This window comes from Mobula hypostoma, chromosome 23 (assembly GCF_963921235.1).
Source record: "Mobula hypostoma chromosome 23, sMobHyp1.1, whole genome shotgun sequence".
NCBI lineage: Eukaryota > Metazoa > Chordata > Chondrichthyes > Myliobatiformes > Myliobatidae > Mobula > Mobula hypostoma.
Window position 1 is genome coordinate 30,306,704 of NC_086119.1, and position 22,860 is coordinate 30,329,563.

Genomic DNA, 22,860 nt, shown 5'->3' on the forward strand with positions numbered 1-22,860 from the left:
TCTAGACAAAAATCATGAAAAAGGAAAAAAAATTGGAACCCCCCCCCCCAAAAAAAAACTAATCTAAACAGAATTAATCAACTAAACTAAAGAGACTTGGGCAATTTTAACAACGTAAAAATGGAAGAAAAGAAAACCTTAGTGTCGACGGCTCCGTTCCTCTCAGTAGTATTTCGAAGCAAATGAAATAGCGAGAAGTGGGTGCCAGTTTCACTGAGTGTATTGGGTTTAAAGGCATACAGTTTTCTTAGAATTCTAACTAATCCAACCAAACCAGTCAAAATGAGCTTTGATATCATGAAAGTAACACAGGAACATTTAGAACCAAAACCAGTTTTAGGTTTTAGAAGTGGCATCAAAAGGAAGGGGAGTCCATTTCACTGCACATGACTGAATTGAAGAGATTGTCTGAGCATTGGCAGTTCAGCGAGTTTAATGATGCATTAAGAGATCATTTAGTTCGTGGGATCTTACAAGAAAGCATTCAAAACTGTTCTGAATTGAAGCACAATTCACGTTTAAAAAGAGCAGTTAAAATTGCTGTATCAATGGAAACTGCAGACAGTGACAAAATTGAGTTGCAGTCAGGAATGAATATGAGGAACAAATTGCAATATATAAACAGAAACCTGCCTGGCTGAACAAATTGTGTTACCACTGTGGCAGGAACTCACATACACCAGGTTTAAAGGTGAAACTTGCAGAAAATGCAACAAAGAAGGATGCACACAAAGAGCATGTTGGGCAGACAAAAATAAATGCACTACACAGGGAAGAGAAGAAGGTAAAAAGTCAAGTTTCAGCTTCAAAAAGTGCACTAATCTGGTTGTTATTGATGAAAAATCTGACAATGATGAGAGTGATGCAGGACTGAGTAGCCTTGAGATTTACCATGTGAAAATTAGCAATAGACAAGCAATATGGCTTACACCAGACGTGAATGGAAAATTAATTGAAATTGAATTGGACATTGGCTCGGCTGTTTCAGTCATTCCACAAAATAAGTTTGAATGGTACTTCAAAGATACTGAACTGAAGCTTGCAGAAATCCAACTAAATCTTGTCCTGGAGGAAAAAATAACTCCTGTCAGAATGACATACAACAACCAACAAGCCTCACTGGGCTTACATGTGGCTTTATATACAAAAAGAGGGTCAGCATTGTGGGGATGTGATTGGTTGAGACAAGTACAGCTTGATTGGTGATCCATCCACAACTTGCCTTCCACATCCCCTGTAATAGAGACAACTGAAAGCAAATTAAGAAAGGTACTAAATGATGCCACTACTGTACATTGGAAAGCTCCAACGTATCATGGATTTTAAAAAAAAGTGTTAAATGAATATGTCACACCCAAGTTTTACAAAGCCCATCCAGTTCCTTATATCATCTGTGATGTGAGCTAATGAGCTCATCCGCCAATGAGCTAAATCACATGGAGGCTGTAGGAATTCTTTCCGGTTGAATGGAGCCCATGGACAATGCCAGTGGTCCCAGTAGCAAGAAGAATGAGTCTTTTGGGATCTGTGATGATTTTAAGGTCACCCTCAACCCAGTATGGAAAGTAGATTAATTAATACCCTCTGCCCAGGATAAAGGGTTACCTTTGCAAACATTTCTGGAGGAAAACTCTTCGGGAAGGTGGGCAGAGCTAACGCCTACCTTCAGACGGATGTAAAGGAAGAGTCCAAAGTGTTTCTCACCATAAACACTCACAAAGGGTTTTACCACTATAATATGTTTATTTCTGGAATAACATCTGCACCTGCTGTCTGGCAGAAAGTTATGGACCAGGTGATGCAAGGCTGCCCAGGTACTCAGCGTTACCTGGATGACATAATCATTACAGTTAAGGGTGACGAGGAACATCTCCAAAATCTCAAGATAGGAAGATTATGGGCTCAAAGCATGAGACAGCATGTGTGAATACTTTTAACCAAGCATCGTTTACTGTGGTCACCCTATCAATGAGCAAGCATTATACAAGCGTGCTGAGAAAATTCAAACTGTGGTGGATGCCTCAAGGCCAAAGGATGTGTCACGGTTGTGGCCCATTTTAGAATTTGTCAATTATTGTAACATGTTCCTGCCAAACCTGGCTACTGTGCTCCATCCCTTGAACTTATTACTACAGATTGTGGAGAAATGGCAATGGACAAAGCAGTGTGAAGTGGCTTTCAAAAAGGAAAAGGAAATGGTGATGTCAGACACTGTATTCACACATTGTGATCCACATCAAGTGAAACACATTGCCTTATGGTACGGTGTAGGTGCAGTCATGTCACATGTAAGGAGTGATGAGCCTTTGCATCACATTCCCTTACCACTGCAGAGAAAAATTATGCAGAAATTGACAGGGTCTATTTTGGGGTATAAAACATTTCAAACAGTACTTTTATGGGAGAGAGTTTACTTACGTTACTGATTATCAACCACTAGTGTCCATTTTCAACCCACAGAAGGTTTTTCCATTACCACCTGCAGGAAAGCAGAGATAGGGTCTGTTTACTGGAGGACACAATTACAAGATTGAATTCAAGAGAACGACTAATCATGGAAATGCTGATAGATTGTCCTGTTGACCCTTGGTGGTGGGATGGAGACGTGTCTCTACCAAAGGAAATGGAAGGCACTCCTTCACTCTGCAGGCCATCCTTGGGCCAGGGCATCTGCTTATGCGCCCAGTCAGGGTCATGTAAAGACACGGCAGCAGATGGTGGAGGGTTGTACCAGCAGCTGGTGCGCATCACAAGTCCTGGTTATGTGACCACTGACGCCAGGCAGATAATCTCTGAAGAGTATTGATACTGGCTGGGGTCACCTTTCTTGTAAAGACACTGCCCAGAAGAAGCCGATGACAAACCACAAGTAGAAAAATTTGTCAAGAACAACCATGGTCGTAGACCACGATCACCCACATCGTATGATATGATGTGTGATCATGACGATGACCCTCGGGAAAGGAAACACCTGAAAAACTTATAAGAAATGATACTCCTCTTGAGCTGTCCTTCCTAATGCAAATTGAAAGTCTGCTTGTCAGAGCTGTCCTATGTCTTCATGGCAACTCAAAATGACTGGAATGTGCAGCAGAAATTCCAGTTCCCACATTTTTATCCAGTGCCGGGATGAACTTGCCCTTGGTGGAGGTTTCCCTATGTGGGGATTGAGAGCTGTTGTACCATCCAAGCTGACAGCTTGTTGAAGAAGCTACCTGTCGGTCATCTAGGTGTGGACAAAATGAAAGTGTAGTCTTGAAGCTTTGATCAGCAAATTGAGCAGCTTGCCATGCTCAGTTAGAGGTGCCAACATGGCCAGAAGTTGCCAAGAGCATCTTGGAGAAGAAAGGTATCCAGAGCTGTCAGAGCCACTTCCTGCAGTCCCAGAGATGACGTCTAGAACCACCATGGAGGAGGCCCCAGAACCTGACACAAGTGTCACCTGCCAGTCAGTGTAATCCTCCTCCTTTACATGGAGCAACAATCTACAGTTGATGCCGCTGAGGTTGTAGTTTTTTTTAACTGAGGCTGCAGCTGTCCGCGGAGACCCCTAGCCGGGATCCTGTCAATTTGTGCATAATTTTTCTCTGCAGTAGTAAGGGAATGTGATGCAAAGGCTCATCACTGCCTCAGGAGTAAGAAAGTCTCCACAATGATTAAATCTCTAGGCCTGAATGAGGCAATTTAAAATTTACTATGCTGTGGATGTACGTATATAAGTCAAGATGCATTCTATTTGAGTTGGAGTTTATAACTAAGCAGGGAGGAATGTTGTGTGTTTAATATTTCAGTAATATTTGAGTAATATTGTATATATACTGTACCTGATTAAGCATGTTTACATAATTGTGGGTTATGTTTATAAATACATGAATGACACATCATTACACCACCGTGTCATAAGTGCGTGCCTCGCTAAAAGTACACTCAAAGCTTACCCGCATCTCTCGGACTCCCTTGTTTTTCCTTCAATTAGTGTTCTACTTTGGAGTTACAAAACATTACACTGTATGCAATACTTCCTGCAAATTTGACTTGTTAATGTACTTGATGCTGGGTTGTGAACACCAGAAACTTTGCAGAACTTTTAATCATGTCGTTTTTCAGAATGAGAAGAAATCCTTCCTTCCAAATTTGGTTGAAATGCATTTCTAATGCTTTGTAAACATTTTCTAAGACTTTGTACCCTCCTGCTCTCCATCGCTCCTGAATCAATTATTCCACTTAGCAAAGCACTAGGAGATTTCTAATCAGCAGCGGTACCGACAGCCTTGTGTCTCTGACCGTGATACACTTCCTCTGCCATTTAACTGTTAGCAGCTACACCTTTCTCCATCACTTCTACGTAGGCTGCAGCTATTTCAATGGTGCAATAATACCCAAGACATCTTCCTCAAAGACTTTGCAGCCCTTCCTTTCCCCATAACTGTTTTATTTATTGTAAGATACAATCTTGGTCTTTATTTCATCTGTAGTTTGTGTTTCTAAGGACCTTCAAATCACAGTTTCAGATGGAAGATGGATTCAGGAAGCTTTTTGGTACACATTGACCCAACTCATTAACATAAATTCTTCAGGTACTAGAAATCCAGAGCAACACGTGCAAAATGGTGGCCCATGCTGAGAATATTCAGTCATATCTGTACCAAATCCCAGATTCTGCCAGCAAAAAGTTGTGCTGCTGGACTTCTGCCAAAACATCACTCCTGCTGGATCGTGCTCTGTACAGAAGCTCACTCAGATTAATCTTCAGTCATGTCATGTCTAAATTTAAGTTGAACCTAAACCCATTCTTTCTAGGGCAACACACACAAAATATTGGAGGAACTCAGGAGGTCAGGCAGCACCTATGGAGATGAATAAACAGTCAACATTTTGGGCTAAGACCCTTCTTCAGGACTGAGAAGGAAGGGGGAAGACACCAGAATAAAAAGGTGGGGGGGGGAGGGGAAGGAAGCAATTTTGGAAAGCGATATGGTTGAAAAGTCAGAGGGCAGCAGAGAGCACAGGGAGCAGTGAGAGAGGGTCCCATTTTATCTCTGTTCGAAGAGAAGATTTAAACTTCAGGGTAGGCATCCCTCAAAAAGACTGCAGCGGTGCAGCAAATCATAAACACAAGAGAAAGTCTGGCTGTTTATTCTTCTCCATAGGTGCTGCCTGACCTGCTGAGTTCCTGCAGCATTTTGTGTGTGTGTTGCTTTGGATTTCCAGCATCTGTAGACTTTCTTGTGTTTATTATATTCTTTCTCACACTCTTCTCACCACAGTTGCTTTTCCCCCATCCTGATTATCATCAAATTTTTGTCCATCTTGTCATCACCTTTTATCAGTTTCTGAACTGTGTTCACTCTTTGCAATACATCAACATTGGAAGAAGCAAACAAAAACACTGAGCAGGTCAGACAGCATCAATGGAGAGAGAAAGAAATTCAGAGTTTCTAGTCAGCTATCTGGAGAGGAGAAAAAGAAATCATGTTTCAAGTTTCAGGAAGGGAGAGAAGAGAGGGAATCATAAGTATAAGAGATTCTGCAGATGCTGGCAATCCAGATTAACACACAAAATCATGGAGGAACTCAGCAACTGAGGCAGCATCAATCGAAAGGAATAAAGAGTTGACCTCTTGGGCTGAGGTAAAAGAGCAGGTATTGTACTTGGTTATAAGGGAATGGGCAGTGAGAAGGAAAATTATAAACGGAGATGGAGAAGTGGGTTAGGGAGTCACAGAGGGAAGGGTCTACACTCAGTTGTCACTTTATTAGATACACCTCATTAATGCAGATATCAAATCAGCCAAATGTGGCAGCAACTCAATACATAAAAGCATACAGAACACAGTCAGGAGGTTCAGATATTGTTCAGACCAAACATCAGATTGGCGAAGAAATGTGATTTCTGCAACTTTGCCTGGAGAATGATTGTTGGTGCCAGACAGGGTAATTAAAGCATGTAAGGAACTGCTGATCTGGAATGAGCACATAACAACAGTCTGTAGAGTTTGCAGAGAAATGGTGTGCAAAAACATCCACTGAGTGGCAGTTGGTCAGCAAAAATGCCTTGTTAATGAAAGAAGTCAGCGGAGAATGCCCTGATTGGTTCACGTTGACAGGAAGGTGATAGTAACTCGGATAACCATGTGTTATAACAGTTGTGTGCAGAAGAGCATCTCTGACACATCGAACCTTGAAATGGATGGGCCACAGCAGCAGAAGATCATGAATGTGCATTCCGCAGCTACTGTACGTAGCATGCTCGAAGTGGTTGTGAAACCTTCCATAAGATTGCAGAAATCACCTGAGCACAAACTTTACAAATTTGTTTGTAGTTAAAGTTCTATTTATGCCTTTATTCTTAACTTTCCACTCTGTTCCATTGACCCTGCTCGCACTCAGTGCTCTTTCATTTCTATTAACTCCTTTGAGTCCGCACACAAAGCACCTTTGATCATGCACACTGAAGAATTTAATCTGAGCCGTGCTCCCTCTTCTGCCTCCTCCAAAAGTCTCAGCTAAACCTGCTTCTTCAGTGGAGATCACAACCCTCAATTTTCCCACCTGCCTTTCGTTCATGTTTGCCTCTGTGATATTTAATTACATTATTGTTACATAATTGTTGTTTTGTCTTTCAGTTATAGGACAAGAACTAGACTTCCAATATTTTGTATGATTTGTCATGCAAGCTAATATCAGCATGATTTCCCATAAATTAGAATAGAAAATTGTGTTAATGACTTGGTTTTGATGAAGGTGATCCACTGTTAATTTATTCTCCATTCTCTTTGCAAATCCTAATCAATCATTGAATTTCAGTTGCAAGAGCTTGACATTTGACAAGAAATAAAGGAACTTATTTCAACTATATTAAATTGATTTTGCAAAGATCATTGGTATTGATTTGGAAACCTCAACAGCTAGGCTAGTTCATTGTTTCATGCTTTAATGGTAGCTCACACTAACATATTTTATCTACTTGAGCTTGGTCTCCTTATAAATATCAAGAAAATACATCTAAGTATCAAATTTGTACTCCAGAAAACCTACCTTTGAGGATAAAATCTAAGATGGCCAACGGCTTCAAGCTAATCTTTTATTTGTTACACTACTTGAAGTAATTGCCTGGTTTCCGCACTGAGGGCTTAATGTCAACAATACACCTGACTGCAATGAGAGATTACCATGAGTTATGTTTTGTAACTTCAACTAATTTGAAGAAAGTCATTGGGAATCTGAAATGAGGGTCTAAGTTTGTGTTTACTTTAAATGAGGTTCACATGTATTACATGGTAGCGTGATGATGCATGTATTTATACGTATAACCTGTAATGAATTATTTAAAGAATATATTCAAATATTATTGAAATAATAAATACATAATAGCATTGAATGAGAATCCTTTGTGGTTCTAGACATCTTTCACCAATTTAAATAAATCAAGTCGGTTTGCCTTTTCCATATGTCTCCCTCTATTGTAAATATTTGTCCTGTTTCCCTAAAATTCCAGCGGTAACTATCATGTAAAAATATTCCAGACTGTTAACAAACTTGCCTCAATCTATTCAATGTTTCTACTTTTCTGGAAATCGTCACAATGTCTTCTTTCTCCTTCTAAATTGGCTCTCCGTAACACTGCCCACATCGTTACGAACGTGCAGTGCACCTTTGAGAACTCCAAAGATTCACTACTCTCCAAGTGAAGAAATTTCTGCTCCTCTCCATCTTGAATGACCAATCCCCTTCCTGGTGAGTGAACCGAAAAGTGATGACCGTCATTTTTCACTCACGGACCAGAACAAAGTGTTTTCTTCCAATTGATTTAATAATCTTGCAACTCCTACCCTAAACATTCTCTCTTCTCTACTCCACTATTGGGAAGAAGGTACAAAACCTTAAAAATATATACCATCAGGCTCAAGGGCAGCCTCTGTCCTGCTGTTGTGAGACTCTTGAACAGACCACATGTACATTAAAGGAGAACATTGTATCACCCAATCTACCTTATTGTGATTTTTGCACCTTACTTGCCTACTTGCATTGTATTTTCCCTGTCACTCTTACACTATATTCTTCATTCTGTTATATCTCTCTGTACTAACTCAGTGAATGGAATGATCTGTCTGGAAGGCATGCAAAACAAAGTTTTTTTTATGCATCTCAATACATGTGTCAATAATAAACAAATTACCAATTAGATATCTATTTAATGTTTCTATTTCCCTGGAAATGGTCGCAATGTCTTGCGTCCCCTTCTAAATTAGATTTCATAGTTAAATAAGTAGTTCAAAAATAAAAGTTTTTAAAAAAAAAGTAGTGAGGTAGTGTTCATGGATTCAATGTCCATTTAGGAATTGGCTGGCAGAGGGGAAGAAGCTGCTTCTGAATTGTCGAGTGTGTGCCTCCTTCCCGATGGTACAATGAGAACCAGGCATGACCTGGGTGATGGTGGGGGGTCGGCGGGGGTCCTTAATGATGGATGCTGCTTTTTTTTTTTGAGGCATCACTTCTAGGTGACCTGGATGCTACGGAGGCTAGTGCCCATGATGGAGTGCCCATGATGGAGCTGACTAAGTTTACAGCTCTCTGAAAGCTTTATGATCAGCCATTCATTTATTGAGGATCCATACTTATTTCTGTTTCAATTCTCTGTGTTCTGGTGATCAAAGAATTTAATTGGTTTACTAATTGCATACCCTTTCCAGAATTTGTTTCACAGCATCCTGATCATCAATTTCAAGGCAATTGTCAAGCATTTTTTGTTACCTCTCCCAGCTGTGGTAATGGAACATTGTCATGGTGCCAAAGTAAGTGCTGGTAATGCCTGCTATCTTATTGTTGCAGAGTTTCAGTTTGTGATGAAGATAAATTCCGTCATAACGAGTTTATTGGTGAGACCCGAATTCCACTGAAAAGATTAAAACCAAATCAGACGAAGAATTTCAACATTTGCCTGGAGAAACAACTGCCAGTGAGTGTTAATCCTATTTGTATCGATTCGTCCATCGCAGGCTGTAAAAGAAGGAACTTCGTGATCATTAACCAGTTAGCTATTCATTTTCCTTTCAGGTTCAATATATCATCTTCCTATAATGTGCAAGATTGGTTTCTCTATACTGTTAGAGATCCTTGATGCAAGAACTATTAGAAGCTATCAATTCTTGGCATCAATTTTTTTTTCTAATAAGTAATATTTTAATGTAAAAGACAATTCTTTTACTCGTGGTTGAATCGTAAATCTCTGCTCGTGCTACTTAGCTTTTTCAAAAACATTAATATGCCACTGCAATTTCAGATGTAAAGTTATCCCCTTTACTGGGAAAGCCTTTTGTTTCTGAAATTGTACCAGAATATTTTCTCACAAAGCATAACAGTTCTTTTTAGATCCAAAGCTAGACACAATCTAATTATCCTGAAGTGAAATCTGTAAATACCAGATATTTCTGAGAAGCTAATATTAACAACAGAAAGCAATGCATGCAAAATGCTGGAGGATCTTAGCTAGTCAAGCAGCATCTATGGAGGGGAATAAACAGTCAACATTTTGGGTAAGACCTTTCATCAGGACTAATGAGCCTTCATTAATCCTGATAAAGGGTCTTGGCTCGAAAAATTGACTTTTTATTCCTTTCTGTAGAGGCAGCCTTCCTTGCAGAGTTCTTTCAGCATTTTGAAAATGTTGCTTGAGATTTCTAGCAGAATCTCTTGTGTTTTTTTTTTAAATTGAGATACAGTGTGGAATAGGCCGCACTGGCCCTTTGAGCTGTGTCACACAGCAGTCCCCCAATTTAATCTGAGCCTAATCATAGGACAGTTTAAAGTGGCCAATTAACCTACCAACTGGTACATCTTTGGACTGTGGGAGGAGACTGGCATGTTCACAGGGAGAACATACAAACTCATTAAGGCAGTGGTGGGAATTGAACCCAGATCGCCTGTACTGTAAACTGTTGTGCTAACCACTACACTACCATGCCACCACAATCATAATGTTTGTAACAAATTTTTGTTTTTAGTCAGGACTGTTACTTATCGATATTAAATCTGAAACTTGATGGCAAATTTGGCTGAGTGGCAGGTTAGATTGTGTATCCCCATTAGGTTTGAAGGGGGAACAGTCAAGATGGTATTGAATAAATTTTCTGTTGTTGTGTTATACAATTTGATCATGCTTAAAACATAAATTTGCTGAGCTTTATTGATATTTTAACACCACAGCTACTTTATTAATGAGTAAGACAGGTCTTTCAACAGCTTAAAAGCAAGCCCAATTAAATTGTCAAAGTTCAAAGTAAAATTTATTATCAGTGTATATACATGTCACCACATATAACTCCGAGATTTGTTTTCTCCGAGCATACTTAGCAAATCTGTGGAACAGGAACTGTACACAAACTGTGCAAGTGCAGATAATAAATAAATAGCTATAAATAATGAGCATGAAATAACAAAATAAATGAGTCGTTAAATGAGTGTAGTTATCCCCTTTTGTTCAAGAGCCTGATGGTTGAGGGGTAGTAACTGTTCTTGAACCTGGTGTTGTGAGTCCTGAGGTATTTGTACCTTCTACCTGATGGCAGCAGTGAGACAACAGCACAGCCTGGATGGTGAGGATCTTTGATGATGGATGCTGCTTTTCTACGGCAACGTTTCATGTAGATGAGTCCAATGGTTGGGAGGGTTTTATCCATGATGTACTGGGCCTAATCCATTACCTTTTGTAGGATTTTCCACTTAACGCATTGGGTGTTCCCATACCAGGCTATAATGGCAGCTAGTCAGCACACTTACCACCACACATCTATAGAAGTTTGCCGAGGTTTCTGATGACATTCTGAATCTCTGGAGACTCCTAAGGACTGAGCAACTAATAAGAAAGTATTTTTTTTCTCTCTCGGGTGTCTACTGAACTGTATTAATTTCTGTCTAGCTGAAACAGCCATAAGTTACAATATAAGAATCACTTAATGAAAATGATAAAACCTTGAGAAAGGAGAAGTATAAGGAGGAAATGAATAACAACTTAGTTCAAGCCAGATACGTTTGAGGGCATCATTCGAGTATTGGATTCAGCAGTTACAATGTTTTTGCACTTACTGTATATTTTGGTTCTTTGTTTTTATGGGCAATAAATACAGATCTTAACAGTCCCAGAAGTGACTAAGTAAATTTGTCCCAGGCATTAATAACCACCTTCATTTATATAGTAATATCCAGAATTTCAGAGGTGTTAACAAAGTTTGATACTATTAAGGATATGAGAATAAGTTAAAGACACTGAATAAAAGATGCATCTTAAAGAAGGAGAGATATAAAAACATAGAAAACCTACAGCACAATACAGGCTCTTCTGCCCACAATGCTGTGCCAAACATGTACGTACTTTAGAAATTACCTTCGGTTACCCATAGCCCTCTATTTTTCTAAGCTCCATGTACCTATCCGGGAGTCTCTTAAAAGACCCTATCGTATCCACCTCCACCACAATCTCTGGCAGCCTATTCCACGCATTCACCATCCTCTGCATAATAAAAAAAAAATGCAACTTGCCCCTGACATCTCTCTAGCTATAGAAGTGCAGACATTTGGGTGGAAATGCTGGAGATTGGTCCTAGGCAGCTGAAGACACATGGGTATCATGAGGAAATGTAGATTTGAAAACAGCAAGTACTGGCTCAGAACTGGTACTATCTGCTCTGCAGTTCCCACCCTTAGAGTCTTCTATTTTCTAACACTGCATCTTACAGTCTACTTTATTCATGAGTCAGACAGGTCTTAATGCTGCTCTCCATCTTTACCCTGGACAATTTAAATTTCCTTTGCTTTCAGAGGCATAGTTTATGTTTCTAGTCCCACTTTGATCCGTTTTGTCATCCATCTGCTGGAACATATCCAAAATCAATGAACTGCAAGCTGCTTGACACTTAATGAACTAGTTATAAGTTACAAACATCTTCTAAGATGTCTCTTTTTCTCTAGTGCTTTATCCCTTTTCAGTCTTTCATTTGAGGCCATGAAAGTAGTTCATGGAGCTGATTTACTGTCATGAAGAAAGATTAAGAAATTACTCCAAGAATGAGTGATAAGCATAGTATAATGAAGCTCGAGTTGCTGTCCATGCAATAAATAAGATTGAGAGTAGATTTTATAAAAGTGAACAAAGCCATGATGAGTTTCAATTGGGTAATTAGAGGGTAATGTTCTCATAAGGAAATGCTTCAAGGAGTAGAAGGCTTAAATTTTAAACTTTGGGCATAACATGCAAGGGGTAATGTGAGGAAATGCTTTATTGCTCACAGAATAATTATAAGCTGGAATGATTTTCTCTGGGTCTTGGGTAGACAGAGAAGTGAAGAGGACAGGCTCTTGAGAAAGAGCAATTTGTAGGACTTTCAGGGATGGAACTTCATAATGAACCAACGAGGTTTTAATGGGAGGAATGCCTCCTCCAGTATCGTAACAATGATTCTCAGTGAAACAAGTAGCTGAGCACCAAGCTTTCCTTGTGTTAAGAGACTAATTAGAGATTTCGAATTCGGTTTCCCTTTTGATAGATTCAGAAGGATGTGAATGTGTTACTTGTTTTACGTTTGAAGAGCCAATATAACAGGAGGAAGATATTTTCTGTCTCTGTCAGTGGCTGTAGGTCAATATTACACCCAAAAGTACAGGATATAAAAGCGTATTGAGCCATACCTGCTCTCATTCTGACCATTGCAGTCCTGAAAGGTGTCTGCCATTGGAGGTTCATAATGTTCTCTTGAAGGTACTGTCATTTATTGATGTGAGTCACTATGCATCCATTGAATAACTCATTCAGGTGTTATGAGCTAAGGAGACCAAGAAAGCAAAATAGAAAATTATTTTTGTAGAGCTCAACGGGTGCAGCAATAGCCTTTCCTCCAAGATTCACTTGCATGGCCAGCTTTGGGATGCCCCGTCCTGCACTCTTCCCAAATCAGCTAGCTGTAGCAGGGTTCCAGCCCTGTGACAGCACCATAGTTACCAGGGTTGGGAGGAAGTTCAACACACTCTGCCAGCTGTCTAATTGTCTTATCGTGAGAGGGATACACGTTTTGCATTCAAGCACTCTCCAAATGCACAGCTCCAAACAGGACAGCATTCGTTTGTCAAAACCTTTCATTATGTGTAATCCAAACTTCTGCCAATTAAAGCCCAATGGTAAACATTGACGAGCTAATGGCATGGCTATGACCATTGAGTTCTAGCCACTTGCATTACCTTTACCTTTAGTGGATGTTGCCTCATGCTAACTCTGGCAGGGCAAAATGAGCAGGATTCAGCATTTTTGCATCCCATACTAAAGTTGCAAAAAAAACATGGCAACTTATTCCTTCGTGGAAGAATATCAGGCTAGTATTTTAAGATATTGTTGAAGTTGGCCCTTGACAAACTTTTACAAAGTGCAATAACTGAATTTACAACCTGTCCTTTACAGGCTATATATATTAGAAAAGAAAACCAAATATAAAAGATAAAACTGCAATCTGCTATTATCTATTTCACCAATGACCAATCACAAACGAGAAAATCTGCAGATGCTGGAAATTCAGGCAACACACACAAACTGCTGGAGGAACTCAGCAGGCCAGGCAGCATCCATGGGGGGGATAAAAGTTTCGGGCTGAGACTCTTCAGGGTTGGAGAAAAATAGATGAGACAGGGTTGGAAGACATGGGGTGGGGAGGGCAGGGAGAAACACAAGGTGAAACCGGGGAGCGGGGGTGGGAGGGGTGAAGCAAAGAGTTGGGAAATTGTTGGTGAAAGAGACAAAGGGCTGGAGAAGGGGGAATCTAATAGGAGAGGTCAGAAGGCCATGGGAGAAAGAAAAGGGGGAGGAACACCAGAGGGAGGTGATGGGCAGGCAGGAAGATAAGATGAGAGGTGGAAAAGGGAATGGGGAATGGTGAAGGAGGGAGGGGGTCCATTACTGGAAGTTCAAGGAATCAATGTTCATGCCATCAGGTTGGAAGCTACCCAGACAGAATACAAGGTGTTGCTCCTCCAACCTGAGTGTGGCGTCGTCATGGTAGTAGAGGTGGTCATGGTCAATAGGAATGGGAAGTGGAATTAAAATGGGTGGCCTCTGGGAAATCCCTCTTTTCCTGGCGGATGGAGCGTAGGTGCTCAGCAAAGCGGTCTCCCAATCTACGTCGAGTCTTACTGATATACAAGAGGCCACACTGGGAGCACTGGATACAGTAGATGACCCAATCCCAACAGACTCACAGGTGAAATATCACCTCATCTGGAAGGATTGTCTGGGGCCCTGAGTGGTAGTGAGGTGTAGGGGCAGTTGTAGCACTTGCTCTGCTTGCAAGGATGAGTGCCAGGAGGGATGAATGGACAAGGGAGTCACATAGGGAGCGATCTCTGGGGAAAGCAGAAAGTGGGGGTGGGGTGGGGAAGAAAACATTCACTTGGTGGGATCCTGTTGGAGATGGTGGAAGTTACGGAGAATTATGTACTGGACATGGAGGTTGGTGGTGTGATAAGTGGGGACAAGAGGAACCCTATCCTTGATGGAGTAGTGGGAGAATTGGGTGACGTGCGAAATGGAAGAGATGTAGTTGAGTGCAGCATTGATGGTGGGGTGAGGGAACCCCCTTTGAAGAAGGAGGACATCATCTTCATTCTGGAATGAAAAGCCTCATACTGACAGCAGATGGTTGGAGATGGAGGAATTGAGAGAAGGGGATGGCTCCAGTTTTTCTCCAGTCCTGCTGAAAAGTCTCAGCCTGAAACGTTGACTGTGCTCTTTTCCATAGATGCTGCCTGGCCTGCTGAGTTCCTCCGGCATTTTGTGTGTGTCACCAATGACCAATCTGCTCCCAAACCTGATTCAACAGACTTAGTTTCTCATCTTTTAGGGCTTCAAAAATGTCGCTTCTGTAAATTAGAAATATTAAAAAAAGTTGATATTGTACACACCTTAACTCTATCTCTTCATGGGCTCTTTCAATGGTGCTTGTGTTCTTCACAAGAACAAAGGGAAATTTCTTAACAGGTTTTGCTTGTATAAGGCAGGAGCTACGTATTGGTGTAGTACTAATCCATGTTTTCATTGTAAAATTGCCCTCGAGAAACTGCATCAATATGGCAACTAATTTATTTGCTGTGGTGTCTGGTTTTCTTCCACCAAAATATGAAAAAGAAGTTCCCAACCTGGGGTCTATGGACCTCCTTTTTAAAAAAAAAGTTGGGAGCCCTTGGAACCAGTGCTCCCAGCTGCACTGGTTCCACAGTCATATTTTCCCCACTGTGTTTCAGATGAAGATTCCTGAAGTAATCTGCTCCATTTTGTTGTGTCATTTACTTAACTCATCTTTTCTGTAAACCTTCTTTGGTTGCAACAATTTTCCATCATTACTATATGCAGGATGCTTGACTGATTGTGCGCTCCCCTACAGCAATTCAGGTTTGATCGACGAAATCGAAAAGGATAATGATGCAGCTCTAATTGCTAGAACAGTCATCTTGCGCCGAGTGTGAAAATAAGCAAAATTGTTATTGACATGTTGGGTATCAAACACGGTTTATTGGACATTCCCTGCTGAATACCCTGCCCCTGTAAACCTTTACAGTAGCCCTCCCGCAGGCTGTATGTCTTTGCGGTCAGGCAGTTTTGCCTGAAGTCCTGGCTGTATACGTACTTCTTTCAACAAGGTTTTCCTGTTGACCAAAGAAAAATATTATTTGTGATTTCTAGTATAGGTAATTTTTGTTTAATTTTCACTTACTTTAATGTACTCTTGTTAATTCATATTTTCAACAAAAACTTCCCCAAGAAGACAAGTTGATCCTCAGTTTTACTTTTTCTAAAATACCACAGTGAAGATTTACAAAATGCGTACAAAGCATGCATGTGGAAAGAGGGAACAATTGGCCTCTAATGACTATTTTAGTATGTAAGGCAGTATCCCTGGCAAGCTATGGTATGTGCATCTTATTTGTTATTTGAACAAAAAAAAGTGAAATGAAAGGACCTGTTCTTCTGCATTAGTCGGTGCGTGGAACTCTTTGCATTTCTACAGCGGATTAAATGATAAATTTAATATTGTACCTCCTTGCAGATAGATAAAACAGAAGACAAGTCACTGGAGGAGCGAGGTCGGATTCTCATTTCCCTGAAGTATAGCTCACAGAAAACTGGGCTTGTTGTTGGCATTGCACGATGTGCACATTTAGCAGCTATGGATGCAAATGGCTACTCAGATCCCTATGTAAAAATGTAAGTAACGAACTATATTTGACACACAAGAGGATGTACATATGTCCTGACCTTGGTCATATTCAATTTATAGTTTATATCTGTAAAGATAAATATTAAGTATCACTAGTGCATAAATTATATGTGCTGAGCACAGACCTGCAGAAGGAGAGTGTAAAGTTATTGAAGATGCTATGCTATCCTAAAATCATTCATATTCCACTGGGAGGTTTGTTCCTGTGCAATCTCAGACCATGCTTAAGCCTGAAAATTGTCTCACCCACACAATATTGGACAATCAATGATGTATTACTGATATTTCTTCAGGTGTATGGAAAAACCACTGCAACCACTAGCGACCAACGTATGTGTGAAGTATCTTCAGTAATGCACTGTGACGTGACTACTGATACAATATCTAGTTAGAAATCCAAAGGGAATTGGGAGATGAAAGCTCTTTTCTTCCCCATGACTGGACTATTTGAGAGATAGAAAGTTTGCAACGAACATGATTTAAATTAGTTTGATTTTTTTTCTCTCTATGTACCATTGCACTGTTCAGTGTTCAGTTCAAAAGTGCACCACTCCCTTCTATTCCTCTAACAGAAAAGATAATCTGTCAATTAAAAAGTAGTATAGGACATTGGATTAAATGTTCTGCATCAAATTTATTATCATACCTCGAACATAGGTATTTTTTCACTTTACACCTCATAACTGTAGTTTACATTATTTTATAATGAGATCTATATCCTTGGACGATAATGCAGATTATGTATAATTTTACGTGTTTCAGTCTTCAGAATTGTCTGTTGTGGAGCTGCAAAATAGTTCCATCTGTGGCAAGAGAGGAAGAGGTTTAAACGGTAATAAAGTACAGGTAGTTCTGTGCATCTTAAGAGTGGTTTCATTATGCAGCACACCACAATTCCCAAAGCAATGATGCTGAGTAGTTCTCTTTAATATCTTATTTTGTTTTAATCAATTGACAAATTAATTTCCAGTGAAGCACTTAGTAAAGCTTTCTTTGTCCAGCCCAGAATAATTAAAATAAATATTAATATAGGAATGAAAGAAATGCTGGAAGCACTCAATAAGTTGGACAGCACCTACAGTAAGAGAGTCAAAATTATCATTCCAACCTCTGCAGTTATTTTTTGATCTCCGTTTTGTATCTGTATGGATTATTTTATGAACAAAGTCCTAACAACATAATGCAAACAATACAATATTTAGAAATACAGAAACATAGAAAACCTAAAGCACAATACAGGCCCTTGGCCCACAATGCTGCGTCGAGTATGTACTTACTTTAGAAGTTACCTAGGGTTACTCATAGCCAGCTATTTTTTTAAGCCCCATAGTCATAGTCATACGTTATTGATCCCGGGGGAAATTGGTTTTCGTTACAGTTGCACCATAAATAATAAATAGTAATAGAACCATAAATAGTTAAATATGTACATGTACCTATCCAGGAGTCTCTTAAAAGACCCTATTGTATCCGCCTCCACCACAGTCGCCGACAGTCCATTCCACGCACTCACCACGCTCTGCGTCAAAAAACTTACCTCTGGCATTCCCTCTGCACCTACTTCTAAGCATCTTTAAACTGTGCCCTCTCGTGTTAGCCATTTCAACTCTGGGAAAAAGCCTCTGACTATCCACACGATCAATGCCTCTCATCATCTTGTACACCTCTATCAGGTCACCTTTCATCCTCTATCACTCCAAGGAGAAAAGGCCAAGTTTACTCAACTTATTCTCATAAGGCATGCTCCCCAATCCAGGCAACTTCCTGGTAAATCTCCTCTGCATCCTTTCTATAGTTTCTACAACCTTCCTGTAGTGAGGTGACCAGAAATGAGTACAGTACTTCAAGTGGGGTCTGACCAGGGTCCTATACAGCTGTAAAATTACCTCTCAGCTCTTGAACTCAATCCCACTGTTGATGAAGGCCAATTCACCGTATGCCTTCCTAACCACATAAACAACCTGCGCAGCAGCTTTGAGTGCCCTATGGACTCAGACCCCAAGATCCCTCTGATCCTCCACACTGCCAAGAGTCTTACCATTAATACTATATTCTGCCATCATATTTGATCTACCAAATTGAACCATTTCACACTTATCTGGGTTGAACTCCATCTGCCACTTCTCAGCCCAGTTTTGCATCCTATCAATGTCCCGCTGTAACCTCTGACAGCCCTCCACACAATACACAACACCCCCAACCTCTGAATCATCAGCAAATTTACTAATCCATCCCTCCACTTCCTCATCCAGGTCATTTATAAAAATCACGAAGAGTAGGGGTCCCAGAGCAGATCCTTGAGGCACATCACTGGTCACCGACCTCCATGCAGAATATGACCTGTCTACAACCAGTCTTTGCCTTCTGTGGGCAAACTAATTCTGGATCCACAAAGCAAGATCCCCTTGGATCCCATGCCTCCTTACTTTCTCGATAACCTTGCAATGGGGTACCTTGTCAAATGCCTTGCTGAAATCCATATACACTACATCTACTGCTCTGCCTTCATCAACATGTTTAGTCACATCCTCAAAAAATTCAATCAGGCTCGTAAGGCATAACCTGCCTTTGACAAAGCCATGCTGACTATTTCTAATCATATTATGCCTCTCCAAATGTTCATAAATCCTGCCTCTCAGGATCACCTCCATCAGCTTACCAACCACCGAAGTAAGACTCACTGATCTATAATTTCCTGGGCTATCTCTACTCCCTTTCTTGAATAAGGGAACTACATCTGCAACCCTGCAATCCTCCAGAACCTCTACCGTCCCCATTGATGATGCAAAGATCATTGATAGGGGCTCAGCAATCTCCTCCTTTGCCTCCCACAATATCCTGGTGTATATCTCGTCAGGTCCCAGAGACTTATCCAACTTGATGCTTTCCAAAAGCTCCAGTACGTCCTCTTTCTTAATGTCTATATGCTCAAGCTTTTCAGTCCGCTACAAGTCATCCCTACAATTGCCAAGGTCCTTTTCCATGGTGAATACTGAAGCAAAGTACTCATCAAATACCCCTGCTATTTCCTCTGGTTCCATACACACCTTTACACTGTCACACTTGGTTGGTCCTATTCTCTCACGTCTTATCCTCTTGTTCTTCACATACTTGTAGAATGCCTTGGGGTTTTCCTTAATCCTGCTTTCCAAGGCCTTCCCATGGCCTCTTCTGGCTCTCCTAATTTTATTCTTAAGCTCCTTCCTGCTAGCCTTATAATTTTCTAGATCTCTATCATTACCTAGTTTTTTGAACCTTTCGTAAGCTGTTCTTTTCTTGACTAGATTTTCAACAGCCTTTGTACACCATGGTTCCTGTACCCTACCAACCTTTCCCTGTCTCATTGGAATGTAGCTATGCAGAACACCACTCAAATATCCCCTGAACATTTGCCACATTTCGGCCATGCATTTCCCTGAGAACATCTGTTCCCAATTTATGCTTCCAAGTTCCTGTCTGATAGCTTCATATTTCCCCTTACTCCAGTTAAATGCTTTCCTAACTTGTCTGTTCCTATCCCTCTCCAATGCTATAGTAAAGGAGATAGAAAATATTTTTGAAATATTTTCTCAATTGGATTGTTTAAAAAAAATGTATTGACCAACTTTTACTTAGCATGTCTAAAGACAGCAATATAAGTGACCAAGTCAACTGTTTTGTGACTGTTGGTTGAGGGAAAAATACTGGGAAGGTCAATGCTGAGAAATTCCCAACAAGTCTTTGAAAAAATGACATGGAAGTTCCACCCAAGAATGTTATCAGTGATTTCTGTTGAAAAATCACATCTGAAGAAAAATAGCAAGTTCAAGAGTGCAACACTCACTAATGTATCCAAATGTTGTACAAGAGTTTTTATTGTCTTAAGGAGAATTTAATCCACGAACATCCTTTAGTTCAAATCAAGCAATGACTGCCACTGACAACTAGAAAATGGTGTATGTGATAACAAGCTGGCTTTAATCTTGGTCATTAAAATATATTGTACATGTATAGGTAATTAAACTTCATTTACCAATTTCATTTATGATGAACTCATTACAACAATTGATCAGTAGATCATCTACCTATATTTATGAAGTATTTTAAGAAGTGACAAACAATAATAAAGCATTTATGTGTTTACAACAGAGGTTCCAGGCCCTCTGTGTTCCTTTGGAGTTCTAATGTTTCAAAGAACTTGTAATAATCCTATAAGCCTGAAAGTCATCAGATTTGTTACATATAATTTCAGGTACAGTAATGTCCTAAAGTACTAAAGAAATCAATTAAAATCATCAGCATTTTACTTCAAGTGTTAAATTTAGTTTACCTTTTCCACCTTCTTACTGCTCTGTTCAATGTAGTGACACAAATGAAAAATGAGAACCCATGTACACTACCTCAATATTTTTTCATACATATATATATATATACTTATTGTAATGGTAGCTTTTTATTATTATGTATTGCAATGTACAGCTACCACAAAACAACAAGCTTCATGACATAAGCCAGTGATACTAAATCTGATTCTGAATGTAGAGCATAAAACAGTACAATTCAGTGTGGACCTTTTGGCCCTTGATGTTGTGCTGACCTAATTAAAGCTAATTCGCAATCAATCTAACCCCTCCCTCCATTTTTCTTACAGCCATGTGCCTATCTAAATGTCTCTATTAGAACAGCCTCTATCACCGCACCTGGCAATGTTTTCCAGACACCAACAATTTTCTGTGTAGTTTAAAAAAAACACCTACCTCTGACATCACCCCCTCACCTAAATATACATCCTCTGGTTTCAGTCATTGCTGCCCTGAGAAAAGGCACTGACTGTCCTCTCATCCTCCTCCTCTTCAAAGAGAAAAGCTCTAGCTGCCTCAGCCTTTCCTCATAAGCAATGTTCTCTAATCGTGGTAAATCTCTGCATCCTCTCTAAGGATTCCGCATCTTTCCTATAATAAGGCACTCCTAACTGCATCCAATACTCCAAGTCAAAATCAGAATCAGGTTTATTATCACCAGCATGTGTCGTGAAATTTGTTAACTTAGCAGCAGCAGCAGTTCAATGCAATACATAATATGGAAGAAAAAATAAATAAATAATAAGTAAATCAATTACAGTATACATATATTGGATAGATTAAAAATCATGCAAAAAAAACAAATAATATATATTAATAAAGTGAGGTAGTGTTCCCGGGTTCAGTTTCCATTTAGGAATCAGATGGCAGAGGGGAAGAAGCTGTTCCTGAATCACTGAGTCTGACCAGAGTTTTATAGAGCTGCAATATAAACTTGCAGCTCGTGAACTCAATGCCCAACTAATGAAGTCCAACACACAACCACCCTAACAACTTGCACAGCAACTTCGAGGGATCTATGAATTTGGACCCCATGGTCCACACTGCCAAGAATCCTGCCATTAACCTTGTGGTTTGCCTTCCAGTTTGATTTTCCAAAGTGTAACACCTCACTTAACCAGACTGAACTCCATCTGCTATTTCTCTGCCCAGCATTGTATCCTGTCTATATTCTATGACAACCTTCCATGCCACACTGCCAACCTTCATATCATCTGCTTACTGACCCACCATTCTACTTCCTCATCCCAATCATTATATATTAATAAGTTAATTAAAGAGCACTTTTCATACAAATGATGTAGTTCAAGGTGATTTACAAAGGGATCAACTGCAAGCATAAAAGCAAAAGACAAAATGATGTTTGTTAAAAGAAAGATTAAATAGGTTTTAAGCTGACGTTTAAAAGTGTCAACTGAGAGTACATCCCTTGTAGTTTTAGGTATTGAATTCCTCACTAGACAAGCATAGTTTTAAAAAAAAAAGCTGACCTTCCAATTTTCTTTTTAAATTTAAAAAACTGCTAACGGAAGACCTTAGAGAGCAAGCAGGGTGATAAAAACAAGTCAAGTCACTGTTTATTGTCATTTCGACCATACCTGCTGGTACAGTACACAGTAAAAACGAGACAACGTTTTTCAGGACCATGGTGCTACATGAACAATACAAGAACTACACTGAACTACGTAAAACAACACAAAACTACACTAGACTACAGACATACCCAGGACTGCATAAAGTGCACAAAACAGTACAGGCACTACAATAAATAATAAACAAGACAATAGGCACAGTAGAGGGCAGTAGGTTGGTGTCAGTCCAGGCTCTGGGTATTGAGGAGTCTGATGGCTTGGGGGAAGAAACTGTTATATAGTCTGGTTGTGAGAGCCCGAATTATTCGGTGCCTTTTGCCAGATGGCAGGAGGGAGAAGAGTTCGTATGAGGGGTGTGTGGGGTCCTTCATAATGCTGTTTGCTTTACGGATGCAGCGTGTGGTGTAAATGTCTGTAATGATGGGAAGAGAGACCCTGATGATCTTCTCAGCTGAACTCACTATCCGCTGCAGGGTCTTGCAATCTGAGATGATGCAATTTCCAAACCAGGCCGTGTTGCAGCTGCTCAGGATGCTCTCAATACAGCCTCTGTAGAATGTGGTGAGGATGGGAGTGGGGGTGGGATATGGACTTTTCTCAGCCTTTGCAGAAAGTAGAGATGCTGCTGGGCTTTCTTTGCTATGGAGCTGGTGTTGAGGGACCAGGTGAGATTCT

General features: G+C 40.1%; 1 protein-coding gene across 1 annotated transcript in view; it reads left to right on the forward strand.

The window, feature by feature from the left end:
* Positions 1-22,860, forward strand: part of LOC134336815 (double C2-like domain-containing protein beta) — a 300,546-nt gene that overhangs the window by 220,070 nt on the left and 57,616 nt on the right. The window contains exons 5-6 of the mRNA XM_063031310.1: positions 8,833-8,959; positions 16,083-16,240. Of these exons, the coding sequence (XP_062887380.1) occupies positions 8,833-8,959; positions 16,083-16,240 (285 nt within the window). The remainder of the gene's footprint in view (positions 1-8,832; positions 8,960-16,082; positions 16,241-22,860) is intronic.